A 15,615-nucleotide genomic window follows, 5' to 3' on the forward strand; every position below is an offset into this window, starting at 1 on the left:
TATTCTTTAGTTTTATTTAGATTTTATTTCTATTTATAATCGTTTCTTTTTTAATTCTAACGTTTTATTCACTTATTTTAATTATTGTTCCTGTTCAACACTTTGCTCAGTGCCAAGTTGTTGCTTTTATAAATAAAGTTGGCTTGTCTCGGCCAATGGGCTGCTCTTGTTTCGGTTTTTTTAACACCGCTGTAGTTTCACATGTCACATATGGCTCCGGGTCTGATCTGATCGCTCAGCAGCAACAGTAAAGCCGCAGATTTCCAAAGACATCATCAACTTTTCAGGCTCCTCTGCGCGTTCCCGGATCTCAAAACGAGCGCGCGCGACCGTATGTCGGAGCGCGCTCGTCGCGAGGACGCGCACTCCAGTGGAGCTCTCAGCTAGACATGGCGGCGGATCCAAAGCCGGACTGGCTCAGCTGCCTTCCCTCTTCTTGGAGTTATGGGGTGACTCGGGATGGACGCATATTCTTCATTAAGTAAATATGACGTAGATGGTCGGATTTGTGCTTTTTCCTCCTTGTCTTTCTGTCGGCTTCTCCTCTCACATTTATTCCCCCCCCCCACCCTCCCCTCTTTTCCAGCGAAGAAGCAAAGAGTACAACCTGGCTGCATCCTGTTACAGGGGAGGCTGTGATCACAGGCCACAGGAAAACTCCAGGTACATCACGCGGGGGATGGCTTCATTATCTTCTGCACGCGCGCGCGCGCACACACACACACGGTTGTCTCAAGAGTTGTCTCGCGGAGAAAAAAAAAGGGGGGCGACAAGTTGCGGGAAGATCCGTGGAAGACGGAGGAGGGGGGGGGGTGGTCTTTTCTCTGCAGCAGAGCAACAACCTCCTCTGACACGCACGCACGCGCACACACGGCAGCGCTCCTCCACCTGGGCAGCCTGCGACTTCTTAAAAGTTTCGTCACGTAGCCGTGGACGTCGGGTGTGCGCCGACGTTCGGATCCGATTCCCCGCGGTGACATCCGAGCGGCGCGTAGCCCAAGTCCCGCGGAGGGCGGAGAGGTGATGGATCCGAAGCCATCTTCAGGTGTCCGCACACCTGACCCGCGTAAATCACGTCCCGATCCATCCGTCGCCGCCCCCCCCCCCTCCTCCCTCTCCTCCAGCCCGACCAGAAGCCGCGTTAGCGTCGGCAGGCAGCTCCACCTCCCCCCTCTCCCCCTCTGCGCTGCTGGATCATGTGGCCCCATGAGGACTGAAGGTGCAGAACCTTCAGAGGTGACATGCTAAAAGACGCTCTGATCGCTTCATATTCAGACCAAAGCCCGATGTGTGGTCCAGGCGCTGCATTGTTGTGCATGCATGTGTGTGTGTTTTCTGAGCTCCTGCACAGCTGCTCACGTTCCCCCCTGTCTTGTGTGTGTGTTTTTTTTGTGTCCCCAGATTTACCAACAGGATGGGAGGAAGGATACACGTTCGAGGGAGCTCGCTGCTTCATCAAGTGAGTGGGACTATCTGTGACCGTCCGGGGGGGGAAGGAGCAGATTTTTGCTGCTCCTGTCTCATTAGTGCCCACCGCCATGCTGCCTCTCTGCCTCTCTGCCTCACCGCTCGCACTGGAGCCTCACACTGGGATCACTGGGGAAGGGGAAGGGGGAACCCGGGCCTCCATCCCCTGCGTGTTTTGAGGTGTTTTTCCCTGCTTGAAGGAAACGGGTCGAAAAGGAACGCCATTAGCAGGCTTCTGCAGAACACGGGGGACGAGCTGAGTAGATGATCTGCATCAGCCTGCAGACGTGATCATAGCCCTACAATGTTCCACGTCGGGTCACGTTATACCCACACAGCTAGTTTTTTTGGGTCTTGATGTGACAGAACGACATAAAGTCTTGCATATCCGTGAAGCATAAGAAACGTGATTCGTGGTCTGGCCTTGTGATTGGATTAATTTCACTTCCCAAAAGACACGAGGACCGGGGCCGAAGGCTCACGAACCCTAAACGTGCCGGCAGAGCTACAAAGAAACGGGCTTAGATCAGACCTGAGATCAACCGAGAATCTAAGAGCCGAAAAACCCATGGCCGCCGTCCGATCTGACAGAGTTTGAGCGGTGTCAAAAGTATACACATTTGTTACTTAAGTAGAAGTATAGATACTGCAGTTTAAAAACACTCTGGTAAAAGTTGAAGTATCAACTTGACCTCTTTACTCAAGTAAAAGTGAAAAAGTATGTGCTCCAAAAACTACTTAAAGTATAAAAGTATAAAGTAACCTTTAAAAAAATGCCACTATATGAATTGAAAGCTTAATTTAAACACTGATTAGTTCTACATGTGGCCCAAGACACAACATAATCATTAACCCATTAGTCAAAGACAAAGTCGCTCAAGGAGCACGTTCTCTCTCAAACTTTATTGGAATTCAATTCCAAACAGAGGTAGTATTCAAGCCTGCAGAAGTGCCAGAACATAAATGTGTGAGTTCCATCAAATACCTAAGGTAAACTATACCCTAATAGCTTTAGAATAGCTAACCAATGAGTGTTTGCGTTATATGACTCATCCAATCACACTAGTTCTCACTAGGTGTGGATGGCGCCAATGATCTGCATTGGATGGCGCACATTACGTGAAATAAATATTTCTAAATATTAAACTGAAGCCAAGAGTAACGAGTAACGTTTGTTTTAAAAATGTAAGGAATAGAAAGTACAGATACTTGTGTGAAAATGTAATGAGTAGAAGTCAGAAGTAGGAAGAAAAATAAGTAATGGAGTAAAGTATAGATACCTAAAAAGTGTACTTAAGTACAGTAACAAAGTATTGGTATTTCGTTACTTGACACATCTGCTCATTTGACACGATGCGCAAAGTCGGTAGAGCTGGAGCTGCGGCCAGAGGTGCTTCTACAAAGTATGGACTTTAATTTATACCCGCTTTAAAATCCACGATGGTGGCAGCATCATGCTGTAGGATCTACAGAGTAATCCTGGAAGGGAGCCAGGTTAAGGGGGGGTATGGAAACTTTCGGCCTGCGGCGTGTCTGTTTCTGGTCCGTTGGGCGCCGGGACGCGTCTAAATGTGCTGCACGCCGGCCCACGTCCACCAGCCGGGAGGTGTACCCCGCAGTTCCGAACAGGCTTTTCTTGTTTTGAGCGCCGAAAGTGTGTTTTAGCCCTTTAAGCCGATTTGCGTGTACACGCGATCGTTCGGCGGACCTGTGTGGCAACAAAAGAAGCCCTGCAGCTGTCGGCGCCTGCACACACCCTGAGCCGCTCCGCGCACGTCCGCAGAGCTGGCGCTTTGATTTGTGCTTCCCACTTTCCCACGTTCTTCCGCCGCTGCTGCTTTCTTGTCTTGTCTGTGGTCGGTTTCTCCGAGCAGCAGCTGACACATATGCTGAGCTAATATAGCCACTCTATAAATAACCTCAAAAACCACTGCTGGTTCAAATGTATGAACGCTCCCCCCGCTTGCAGTGTGTGCCACTACGCTCGCCGGGGTCCATTTTTAAGGACGAGCACGTGGGCACGCATGTAAATACACTGTTTCCTGCGCGATTATGCAGACATAGTGGCCTGTATGAGTCCCAAGCTCAAACTGAGGCAGTCCTCCTGTGGTGGCGGGGAGGCCTGATGGAATGCAGGGCAGTCCAAAAAAAAAAAAAGAATTGAGGACACTGGAGGAGCACAGGCGATAAGCTGCTGTTCCTAACACCTGACTACTTTTCCTTTCATTAGCAGAAACACAGCAGGATATAGGAGGTGACGTTTTATACGACGGGCTTGTGTGTTTAACCTTTCAGCATCACTCCGTCCCCCTGCTTTGGTTCATTTCCTCTAAGGCACAGGGCAGATCAGGTAAATGAAGTCCGCCGATGTCCGCCGCTCCTCCTCGGCTGACCTTATGCCGCGACGCCCGTTTCTGATCTTTAACCAGACCGCTAAAGAATTTCACGTTCAGAGCCTGCGTCGCAGTAGAACAAAACTGGTATAGGAAACTAAACGAAACCCGGGGACCTTTTGATGGGTGTTTAAAGGATTTTTACAGCACTTGTCAGTCGTTTTGGTACTGGGAGGGTTCTGACTGTCGTTTATCTGGGGTTCACATCCAAACACAATGTATTTATTCTGCAGGGTCTCCTCATGACTCAGCAATTCAGAAACAGTTCAGTGCAACGCATCATGAAGGGTAAACCTCCTTCACCGTTGGTGAGGAGAAGTCGGCTTACTGTCATTTCATTGTATTGTAGTTTCTGGGATCATTCAACAGATTATTATGAAAGTAATTAGAAAACAAAGACACACATGTTGGTATGTACATCATTGTGTGGCCCTTCCATTGACTTCATTTGCCCTAACCCTAAACCTAAAGGTCACAGGTACATACCTAACCCTAAACTGAACCTAAACTCAATTCACACCTTAGCCCTAAACCTCCGCGTTTGCCCAATTGGCATTGTGAGGACCTTGCAAAATGTCCTCACAATGCCAATTGTTCACACAATGTTGGTCTACGGTCAAGTTTTGGTCCTCGTAAACAATAGCTATACATGCCCAAGCACACGCGCCATTCATTGCATTCGCCCAACGCTGTTTCCTCAGACCGAGCTAAAAGCAGAGTACCGAAGATTATTTTGTCACGAGGGGCAAAACTCCCCGGCAGGTTTGAATTGACATCTTGAGAGACTCCAGTTTAACCGGTAAAGACGGTCACAGCAACATCCATCGATTACAAGATGTTTGTGATGAAGCCAACTTTGTGTCTGCTCCACCAAGATGGTAAATGGCTTGTACTTGTATAGCGCTTTAAATAGTCTTGATGACCTCCAAAGCGCTTTACACTACAGTGAGTCATTCACCCATTCACACCCTGACGGTGGTGAGCTATGTTAGTAGCTACAGCTGCCCTGGGGCAGGCTGACAGAGGCGAGGCTGCCATGCACCGGTGCCACCGGGCCCTCTGACCACCGCCAGTAGGCAATGCGGGTGAAGTGTCTTGCCCAAGGACACAACGACAGAGACAGTCAGTGCGGGGGATCGAACCGGCAACCCGCCAATTGCAAGACGAACTCCCTAAGATGAGGGCAACAGTGGCTCAGTGGGAAGCATAGTCATCTCCTGATCCAGAAGGTGTTCGATTCCAGCTTTCCCTTGTCACGCGTTGAATTACCTCTTGGCAAGGCACTTAAACCCAAGTTGCCTACTGCTCTGCGTGTCGGTGTATAAATGTGCCGTGTGTTAGTGAGTGTGATTGGGCGAATGCGGCTATAGGACAAAGCACTTTGAGTGGTCAGCGCATTTCAGCGTACACTCTTGGTTGGTTTACAGCAAGAGGAAAATAAAGCTGCTGGAATGGCCCAGCCAGCCACCGGACATGGAACCGATTGAACTCTGTGGAAAGAACTGAAGATGAAAGAGCATAGAAGAGGTCCTCACTTTGTGTTGGAAAACACTCCAAAATCCCACCTGAGCATCACATGAGGCTAGATTCGTCAAACAGGAGACTTCTTGAAGCTTGCATTACCAACAAAAGCTTAAAGTATTAAATAAAAGACATCTATTAGTTGTAGTATTGAATAAATAACTACAATTAATACATTTCAGTAAGCATGTTAACACTTTATTTCCAGTGTCATTTTGCAACACAAAATATGAGCTACTGTAGTCAATTGTATTTGTATAGCACTTTTCATAGATAAGAAAATAACAATGTGCTTCTCAGCAAAATACAAAATAAAACTAAAGCATATAAAATTACAGTTAAAAACTAGTAAAACAACAAAGGATACTTTATAGGAGACAGTAGTAATACCCTCTTCAAACTAGCCTGTTTATAAAGGAGGATCATCAAGTGCTTAATAAAACATTGGACACAGTCTGCATTGTAAAAAAAAAAGTAAAATTCCTTTTTTGGGCTGAAAAACTATTTTCAGTTATGAAAACCTGGAGAAAAAAAACGTGTGACGTATAGGGATAATAATTTAAGTTAGTTAAGAAAACCAAGTTGTAATGCTTAACATTATTGAGTGAATTGTGAATACTCAAACCCTTGAAATTTTGTTATGAAATGTGTGAAAACCAACTTTTGGAGTTGGCTTTCAAGATAGAGTTTGTGTTCTTTTAATGTCCAATTTTAACAATAAAAATTGCTGCCAAAGAGATGCTGCCAAAAGGAAATTAGTTTTACTTTCTGTACAATGACAATTAAGCTTCTTACTTATTTCTTATGTAATCTTAAAGTTACTACTTCTCATACATAAATTAGAGTTTAGGGTTTGTAACTGTTAGATGGTGGCCTGGTGGTTAGAGAGCTGGGCATTTGCTTCTAGGAGAGGCTTCAAAGGTTGCTGGTTCAAAATTCACACTGATACTGTCCCTGGAAAAAAAAGGTGCTGATTTATGATGTGGATGAAAGATTTCTCCACCGAATGACAATAAGGGCTTACTAAGAAATTGGAGATTCATAGTTTGTACAGTGCATTTTGTAAGTCTCTGCTACTTTCATGTAAAATGGAAAAATTCAGGGTTACAAGTTAAAAAAGCATAAAATTCAAAATTTGACTAACTCAAAAGCCAAACTTAAAAATTTAAGTTGGCATTATATGCTTAAAACAAAAGACTAAAAACCATTTGATCATGTTAAAATAACGTTATATACACCAAGCCTACTTCCTGATAATGTTTTGCTATTCTTTTTTGTGGATAAATATAGCCCCAGCACAGGGCGTGATTAGCATATATAAACAGACGTGGTGCCATCTAATTAACAGTATCACAGAGCTATCATAATGCTGGTTTGCTTAATTAATAAAGCAATTGTAAATAATGTCGGACCGAGCCTCACCCTCTGCAATGCCTCACAGTAAAGCAGCAGCTCAGCGCGATCAGAGACCAACCATTATTAATTAAACAAATGATCAATAGCAACTTTAAGAGCCTCATATCAGAACATTTAATCACATCAATCAACTCTGCGGTCACATCTGAGCCTCGGGGAGGTTTAGCGTCTGCTTCAGTGAACACCAACGTTCATACTGTATTCTCAGCAACATTCCAGTCTTTTCCCTCTTGCAATCATAATTTTTGCAGTTTTTTTTCCATTAGATTTTGGAAATTTCATCATTGTTTCGCCTACAGATGCTAATAGCCATTAGCCGCTTTCTTGTTTTAACCCCTGCTGTGCATGTGCAATACATTCTCCCATTAACATCATAAATAAACACTAAAGTCTTTAATTACTAACAAATTGAGCAAAAACAAAGCATAAAACACCAAAGTATCAACTCATGTGCCGGCAGTACGTGATAATCTGGAATTTGTTAAACATTTTCTATCTAAGCAAACCCAGCCGATTGCATCAAGTCATTGACTTGCAGCATTCACTCTTCCTGGCATTGTGTCGTTGACTTTGCAGCAATCCCCCATACCGAAGATGCATGCAGCGACAGTGGAGAGGAAAACTCCCCTTTAACAAGAAGAAACCTCCAGCCGAACCAGGCTCAGGGTGAATGGCCATCTGTCAGCGCCCTCTGGTAGTTAGAGAAGACAGAGCAGAGACACACAAAAAGAACACAGAAGTACTTTCTATGTGAAAGAAAAGTAAAACGGTGAAGGCTGACTAACTCCTTTGGCTGCTCCATGTAGGAGATAAACTGCTAAGCAAATAAGCTCTTAGCCAGTTTTCAAGTTTATAGGATGAAAGGCAACATTTGTAGTTCACTTTTTGACACCAGAGATTTTAATTTTGAGACATTTACAGTCACGATAAAATACATTTTCTATTAACCTGTTTGGAGTGGCATTCCATGGACATGGCCAGTCACAATAACCCCAAGGTTTCACAGATTAGGCTGAACAGAAGAAGCCAACACACCCAAGTACTGCTTTGTTAGAGGAGGAGCACTCTCGGGGGAAGCAATTAGGGTTTCCGTTTTGCCAGAGTTCAGCTGTAAATAATTATTAGTTAATCGCTGGTTAATGATGGACAAGCAGCTGGCTAAGGGAGACAGCTTGTGCAGCTCAGTTGGCTTACAGGAACAATACTGTTGCATACTATCTCTTTTTTTGGATTGCTTTGTGTAGATTACATGGGTTGTTACTAACATCTGATGATAATTTAATGACAACATTAGAACTCTATTAACTGAGGAAACTCTTATGTGTTTATTCCCTGATGTACAGTATGTGCTTCATAGTGGCTGAAATCGTTTCGCCTTGGCTGATTTGTGAGTTGAAGATGCACAAGCTTTTAAATGCTTTGTCTGTTCATTCCGAAAGTCATGACAAGTAACAATACATTACCTTATTTTGCAATACTTTCTATTATTGACTTATGTTTCAGTTTACCTTCAGATGTTTATCATAAACTGTCTTCGCACTGCGTTAATAGTTCTTTCTAAGCTTGATTGTACCATTATTCTAATAGTGTTCTAAAAAGCCATAGTTTGGTATAACAAGATTTTAGGTCAATAAACGAGATTAGGAATTAAAAGTAGGGGTGTCCCAATACTGTTTTCTTTCCAGACCGAGTACAAGTATGAGTACTTCCGTTTAGATACTAGCCGATTTCAAGTACCGATACCGAGTACTTAATAAACTGGTACTTATAGATCACAAATAACTTAATATAATTGACCACTGAAAACGGCTGACCATCAAGGGCGATTAATTCGGTTAGAGCTTCAGTTATCGTCTCTCCTTCTTTTTCTTTTGGAGGGTCAGCAAGCAACCTCTTGGTGTATAGCACCACCACCTGGTATAGAGTGGCATCTAGCCTTTGAGTTGCAGCACAGACGAAAATTGGTATCGGGTTGCTTTTACAAGCCCGAGTATGAGTACTTAATAGTTGTATCGCTTCCGTTTTGGTTGGTTTTTGCCTGCGGCTGAGTGATTTGTAGGCAGGGATATGGGCCAGAGAGCACAGAGCCCCAAATGTCTGGTTGATGGCATAAGGTAGCTGCTCCAGAGCTTGCCAGGTGTTAGCTTGGGGCGGCGCATAAACGGCTATTAGCAGCACAGGAGTACCCTGTGCAGAAAAAAGGGTCCGCAGTGAAGCATTAGCTGTTCAATCTCTGGTGAACAATGAGTCTTTTACCGTGCCGTTTGCACACCTCAAATTGTTCATAAAAATACAAAGTCCTCCGCCTCAGTTCTTACCGGATTGAGTAGTTCTGTCTGCTCTGAAGACTGTTCGGCCTTCTAGGTTGATTGCTTTGATTATTTTTTTTTTGGTCCAACCACGTCTCTGTAATAACCAGCTCACAGTAATCCAGACAGTTTGCAGCTTTAAATCATCCATCGTGTTGAGAGTGGGCCCTGGCCAGAAAGAGGCCCGGAGTCTCAGGCTTATGAGGGTTAGCTCTGAGCCTAGCATGAAGGTCTCCCCTCTACTTTCTCTCTTCTTCCCTCTGATGCCGGCCTCTGGGCCTCAGCCGCGGGGGGAGGGTAAATCACTTGTGGCTTTCTCTGTATTTCCAGTGATACGAAATCCCAGTTTATGTGGCTTTTGAGATATTCTGCGGCTGCCAGTAGTACGGTTCGACTAGCTTGATATCGGAGTCGCCAATAAAGATGCAAAAAATGCACGAAAACACCAAATGATAATGAAAGCAGCCAAAACTGTGAGTGTGCTGCCGCCTTAAGGGCCAATGTAGTTGATCACCAAAGAAAATATGAAGCAAAATGAGGAGAAACAGCAGCTGGTGAGGGTCAAATTCGTCGTTTACACTGTAAAGGCAATGTTTGCCAATTAACTGCAATACCGAATCCCAGATAAATACGGATGTGAACTCTTCCAAGTCTTATCCTGTCTGCTGTCATACAGGAAGGGGACCCACGGCGTTCTTTTTCTTCACTGGTACAGACTTCTCTGCTGGTTTTGCCCTAAACTAGACAGGTGAAAACATTTCCCCAATGCAATTGTTTATATTTTCTTATCTTTCAAATCGGCTTTCTGCAAAGTTCAAAATGCTATTTGTATCCGGTTTGAAAATTGAGCTTTGTGACCACCCTGGTAGACACATGCTGCTGTAATCGCAGTGAAAGTTGCTTCTTCTCATTGACTGATCTGGACTGGCGTTTCATGTGGTCCCTCAAATGAAATCCCAACAAAACGCCCGAATTTAGCATTTTAAGTTGACAAAATCTGGAGCGGCTGACGGGGAGTGAAAACACTTGTGACGCACTAAAAGAACAGCTACACCACACGGGGCCCTGTTGTTTCTAGTAGCCTTCTGAGGACATTGATTTTCTCGTAAGATGCTTTCTAAGTGATTCGGATCAGGCTCTGCTTCAGATGTCTGTTGTTTTCCAGCGGCGATGATTTTAGTACAGCCCGTACACATCACTGGAAGACGTGGCCTGCCTCACCGGTTCTAAAAGTGAGGGACCAAAGAATAAGTGGCTGCTATATGAAAGTGCAATTTTTCCCCCCCACTCCCCGTTACTGACCAATACTCCCAGTTAAGGAGTGAGCGCTGTGTCCTGCAGCAGTAGAACACGTATAAGCCATGGAAGTGCTCTACCAAACCCTGCTACTGTGCTTTTTCTGTGGAGACCCTTTCTGCTCGGTGGGAGGCAGAAGGCTCTCTGCTCTGCTCCTCGAATATCAAATCCCCGCAGGATTCTGTCAGCTGCTTGTTGTCTGACATATCCGTCTGTCTCACCATGGCTTTCTCTTCTTTTGGTCTCTCTCTCTCTCTGAGTGTATGTGTGTGTGTGCTTAATGTTTCCTGGCTGGAGCTGTTTCATGTTTGCTCATTGCTTCACCAAGTACTCCCTGAAGACTTTACCAGCTCCCCGTATCTAAGAATGCGTGTGTGTTATTGTGAAACGTGTGCTTTTTGGCGTACCTTTCACATGAATCCGTCCCATGAGTCGGTGTGTGCGTCTCCGCTGCGTGTTTTCAGCTTGACCTCTCCTCTGAATTTGCTTCTGTTTGGCTTTTTTTTTTTTTTTTTTTCCAAAAGTCATGGATGCCTGTTACGCATCATAACTGTGACCTTGTTATTTTACATTTTCTCTCTCTCTCTCTCGTCGTGTGCGTGTTTGTTTTGATTAGACAGTGATCCATTCTTATGTTCGCTGCTCGGCTTGTTGAGTGACATCGTGAAAACTTCAGCTGAATGTGAATCGCTTCCCAAGCTGCAACGGTGCTGCAGGCACTTATGTGTCTCAGGACAGACACATTCTTCGCACACACACACAAACACACACACAGCATGTGCTCATCAGCTGATGTCTGTGCAGAATGAGGTGTTTTTGCTCATCATCTGGGCCCTCCTCTCTCTTCACAGCCAGATGTGTTGCAGGCTTTTACGCGAGCGCTGGAGTTTCGGCTTTCATGCGCAGGCTAGCCCATGAAATCATGGGAAAAGCGATGCTAATCTAATGCAACAAGTTTGACCACCTCCGTAACAGCTGGAGTTTTGGCAGCTTGCTGATCTGTAGAGCGAAGGTCCGTGTTAACACGACGCCGTGTAGCCCACACCTCAGCAATGAACCTAGAGAATCGTTCTCAGAATGGTTATGCGGTCATTTCTGTTCTATTTAAAAGGCCGTCATTTGACAGTAAGACCCATTATTCACTACTGGAAATCATTTAGGAAAATTGTCTCCGATGTCTCGGCAAGATCGAGAGCACGTCCCAGAGGAACTGCAAAAAACGCCAGGCGACTACAGATCTCAGCATAATAAAAGTAAGCGTTGCTGGCCTGACAAATTGAAAAGGACTGAACAAGTCTGGCTTGTTTTGAAAGAGCTGCCAAGAGTAACGCTGTTCTCCCTCTATGGAACTGGATCTGAAACAACCACATGGCCTCTGCAAAGCATTTCTGTGGACAGGCGAAGCCATAGTACAGATGATTGGACATTAATACCCAGCTCCCTCAGCTCATATCAGCACAAACGCCTCATAACAGCTGTCAAGCATGGAGGTGGAGGATGATGATTAGGGCTTGTGTTGCAGCCACAGGACCTGGGCACTATAAACTCCTCTGTGTACCAACAGCTGAAGCTTGGTCTAAACTGGGCCATTTACATACAGGACAATGTAAGAAAAGAAAAGAGATCCTGGAGATACAATTCGAGATATCCCTTTTATAATATCATGTTTTGGTTCCGGGTCCGGATCAAGACATCGTTAAAAGATATGCACCAAACTGTCAACCTCTGTTACTTTTACTCTGTTACTCTGTTACTTTTCTAGTGACCGTAAAACAGGGGATGCCCTAGTCCAGTCCTGGAGAGGTGCTAACCTGTAACTTTACAGCTGAATCAAATGAATGGCTCGTCACCAGGTCTCTACAGAGCTGAATGCTGATGAGGGGATCCAGCCCTTTCTGCAGACACTTCTCCAGGACTAGAGGGCACACCTGCCACCACACAGGCCAGCATATCTCGCTAACCTGATTGGAACCACTTTCATACTGTTCTATCAATTCAAACTTACCTCTTCAGATACACGGTACCGATTAGGCGCACGAACGCCAAGAGAATCCTAATTTGAGAGATCACATGTTTGAGTATTTCTAAAGGCAGTAAATGCGGGGAAAAAATATTTTTAGCCCGAAATGATTCAAAATGTAGCTGTTTGATTTGTGGTGTTTGTAGTGATTCAAACTGCGTCATCAATACTGACCTCTACAGGAGAGCCGTCCTCTCCACTGCCGTAACCATTTTTAATGCTGAAGAAACTTATATAAGTTACAACAACATTTAATTTCCCTTTAAGTAATCATAATTAATAATAATAATAATAAAGCATGTTCCAATCAAGTTAAATTGAATGTTGAAAATAGTTTATTCCCTTCTCTAAAATCAGTGGAAAATCATAACACTTTCTGCGTGCCTTCTCTGGTATTTTGATCATTTATGGTGATGAGGTGATGTTGCTGGAGGTGGGAAGGTCTCCTAGCTATCACCCTAATCTTTAGCTCCATCCACAGGTCTTCTATTGGGTTCAAAATGGCTGGGATGCTTCAAAACGTTATTTTATTACTCGCAGTCAGAAGAAACATCTTGATTAAAAAAACTATCATTTCAAACCTAACCTTTTGGGCTTAGCTGTAGCTTCATCATAACTGGACATGATCCCAAGGTATGTTGTTAACTCCAGCCTGAAGAACAAGACGTGTTGTAGTGACTAAATGGGCGAACGCTTGATCCAGTCCTACACAAGCCACATTGTTCTGTCCTCCGCTCTGCTTCTGCCCTTTGTGGCGTCTGTCTTTTCCACTGGATGCCAGCTGTGCCACAGCAGAACAGAGCGTCTGCGGGTTGTCGACATGCACATAAATGAGGAATAGAGATGGATTCACACCAGTTTGCCCTGAAGCCGACCATTACCCTCGTCACCGCTGGTTTCTGCCCCTGCAAAGTCATATTGTGTCTCTGGCTGAACTACTTGTGGCTGAAAGGCTTCCTCTGATCTGAATTGCTGATGGATAACAGACCTTCTGGCTGGATGAAACAGCTTCAGAATCCACTCCAGAACAAGTCTCTAGCCAGCGTACAGTTTTACGAAAGCCAACAGCTCACGCTGACACACTGTGCCAGCCCTCCTTAAAACCATTACAACCCTGAATTATACCAGGCGACCTGGACGGCCATTACAGAAATACTGTTTAAATCTTACATGGGAAATTCAGAAGTTGTGTATCCTTTAGTATACTGATTTTTAAATGACAACTGTACATCAGATAAGGAAATGGTGTTTCTCATTGGACCAAACCCTGTGCAGTTGTCGTTGTTTCTGAAAGGCAGTTCAGTGGACTGCTAAAAATGGATAACAGTAGAAATGTCAAATCCGCTAGTTTTCTTCTGATGGGCTCTAAACGGCCAGTCTAATATTAGAAAAATCCAATAGTTTGTCTTTTCCTGTTTGTTAAATGCATCAAAACTAACAACTTCCACCTATTTCGGTCTATAAACGCGTGAACGTTGACGCATTTAACCAGTAAGTGACGACGACCCTGGAATCAAAACTGCTACCTCTAACCAAGAATCCGCTGCATGTTGTTTAGAAGAAGTTGGAAATACGGCAGCTCAGACCTCGAGCAAAACTCAACATCTATATCGGCTCAAACGAGTCTGAGTGGTGCATTTTTCAGACCGAAGGTTCAGGCTGATTCCGCCAAGAAACCCTGTATGTGTTGAATGTAATAGAAGTGTTAAAAAGGGGACAGTTTCACCATCCTTTCTTCATAATTTGATGTAATTCCGTCTGGCACGCAGCTGACCTTTGATCGCTTGTTGTGGGACAGTTAACGCGCGTGGCCTTGTTGTCATTCAGCTTGGAACGCGTAAAGATGAAAAAGGTTCATAGGTATTCAAAGCCTCGCCGGCTCTGCGGAGCCTCGCCGTCTGCAAACCCACAGATGAATAAAACATCAATCGCAGACAGGGAGGAGGAATAAAATAAAAGCGAATAAGGCTCCAAACCGTAGAAGTGACACAGCAAAGGGAGGGGACGGGGGTCGTGTCTTTCCTGCAGCTTTGAGGGCCGTATACATTGTTTATCCATCGTCCACGCATGCTTGTCTGTTGTTATGCTTGCCAGGCCCTCGCTGCTTTGTAAACCCCACAAAATATACAGTTTGAGTTGTATAGACAAAGCCTCCGCTCCCTGCGCACCTGAAACACAATTCCACGCACCCACTCCCATAAGTGACGTCCGATTGTTTCACAGAAAGCATTGTGGGAACGTTAATTCCTTGCTCTTCTTTATCTTCTTCTTAAAGTCCTACACGGCCCGACCGAGCTAGATCGGCTCTGCTAAAGCTAGCTGGTGGGGGGGGGGTTTAACTGTGGCATTTGCAGAAAAACGATAGCCAGAGATATGACATTAGATAATTTCCCCCCCTCACTGTTTCAGAAACAACTTGGCGACACGTACTCACGCTGTTCGAAAACGAACGTGCATGAAGTCGACAGACAGGCCGTAGTTTTCTGTGCAGTTTTCTGTGCATCACAGTGGGTCTCTCAAAAAAAAACATCCTTGCCTGTATTTAAGGCTTCACGATATACAGCAAACATGTCTGTGATGCTATTATTATTGCGATTATGATATACTATCAGTTACAATTAACCTCTATTTTCCTGTCCTCCTTTTCCCGTCCTTCGTCATAATGTCCCCACCGCTCTCTTTTGGGTTTAGCGTTACAGCAACTAAAAAAAAATAAGCATTCAATGTGGCCACCGACGGTCGTAAAAGTCCGTTCGACAGGCCGTGTCACTGGCATGCAGAATTTTCGTGGAAGACACTTACTTATATTACATCCTAGCAAATATTGCACCCGAGAAAGCCTTTTGCTATTTGCTTATTGCGCATGAGAAATACAGCCATGTTTGGGCACTGCAAAAAGGGAACTGAAAGTAAAATTTTCTTGAAATGAGTATATTTTTTCCTTGTGTTGAGCAGCTAAATAAGGCTATTTGCCAATGGCATGAGTGTTTTTACCCTTTAAATAAAATAATTGGATATCCTGCATTTGAAATAAGGTGATGGAGATGAATTGTTCTTAAGTGCAAAAATCGTATTCCATTGGATTATTTATCTGTTCAAATCAAGGAAAAATACACTAATTTCAAGAAAAATCTTCCTTACTTTTAGTTCCCTTTTGCAGTGTGAAGCTCTACTTTTGTGTTCACTATCCATG

General features: G+C 44.4%; 1 protein-coding gene across 11 annotated transcripts in view; it reads left to right on the top strand.

The window, feature by feature from the left end:
• Positions 1–380: 380 nt before the first annotated feature.
• The window catches only part of LOC105929801 (pleckstrin homology domain-containing family A member 5), a 179,737-nt gene continuing 164,502 nt past the window's right edge, over positions 381–15,615 (top strand). For all 11 annotated transcript variants that reach the window (XR_004933166.1, XR_004933167.1, XM_036149316.1 and 8 more), the window contains exons 1-3: positions 381–481; positions 587–663; positions 1,402–1,459. Coding sequence is in view for 9 of the 11 variants with exons in the window: in XM_036149316.1 (XP_036005209.1) it covers positions 390–481; positions 587–663; positions 1,402–1,459 (227 nt within the window). In the remaining 2 variants the exon portion in view is untranslated. The remainder of the gene's footprint in view (positions 482–586; positions 664–1,401; positions 1,460–15,615) is intronic.

This window comes from Fundulus heteroclitus, chromosome 17, assembly GCF_011125445.2.
Source record: "Fundulus heteroclitus isolate FHET01 chromosome 17, MU-UCD_Fhet_4.1, whole genome shotgun sequence".
Lineage (NCBI taxonomy): Eukaryota > Metazoa > Chordata > Actinopteri > Cyprinodontiformes > Fundulidae > Fundulus > Fundulus heteroclitus.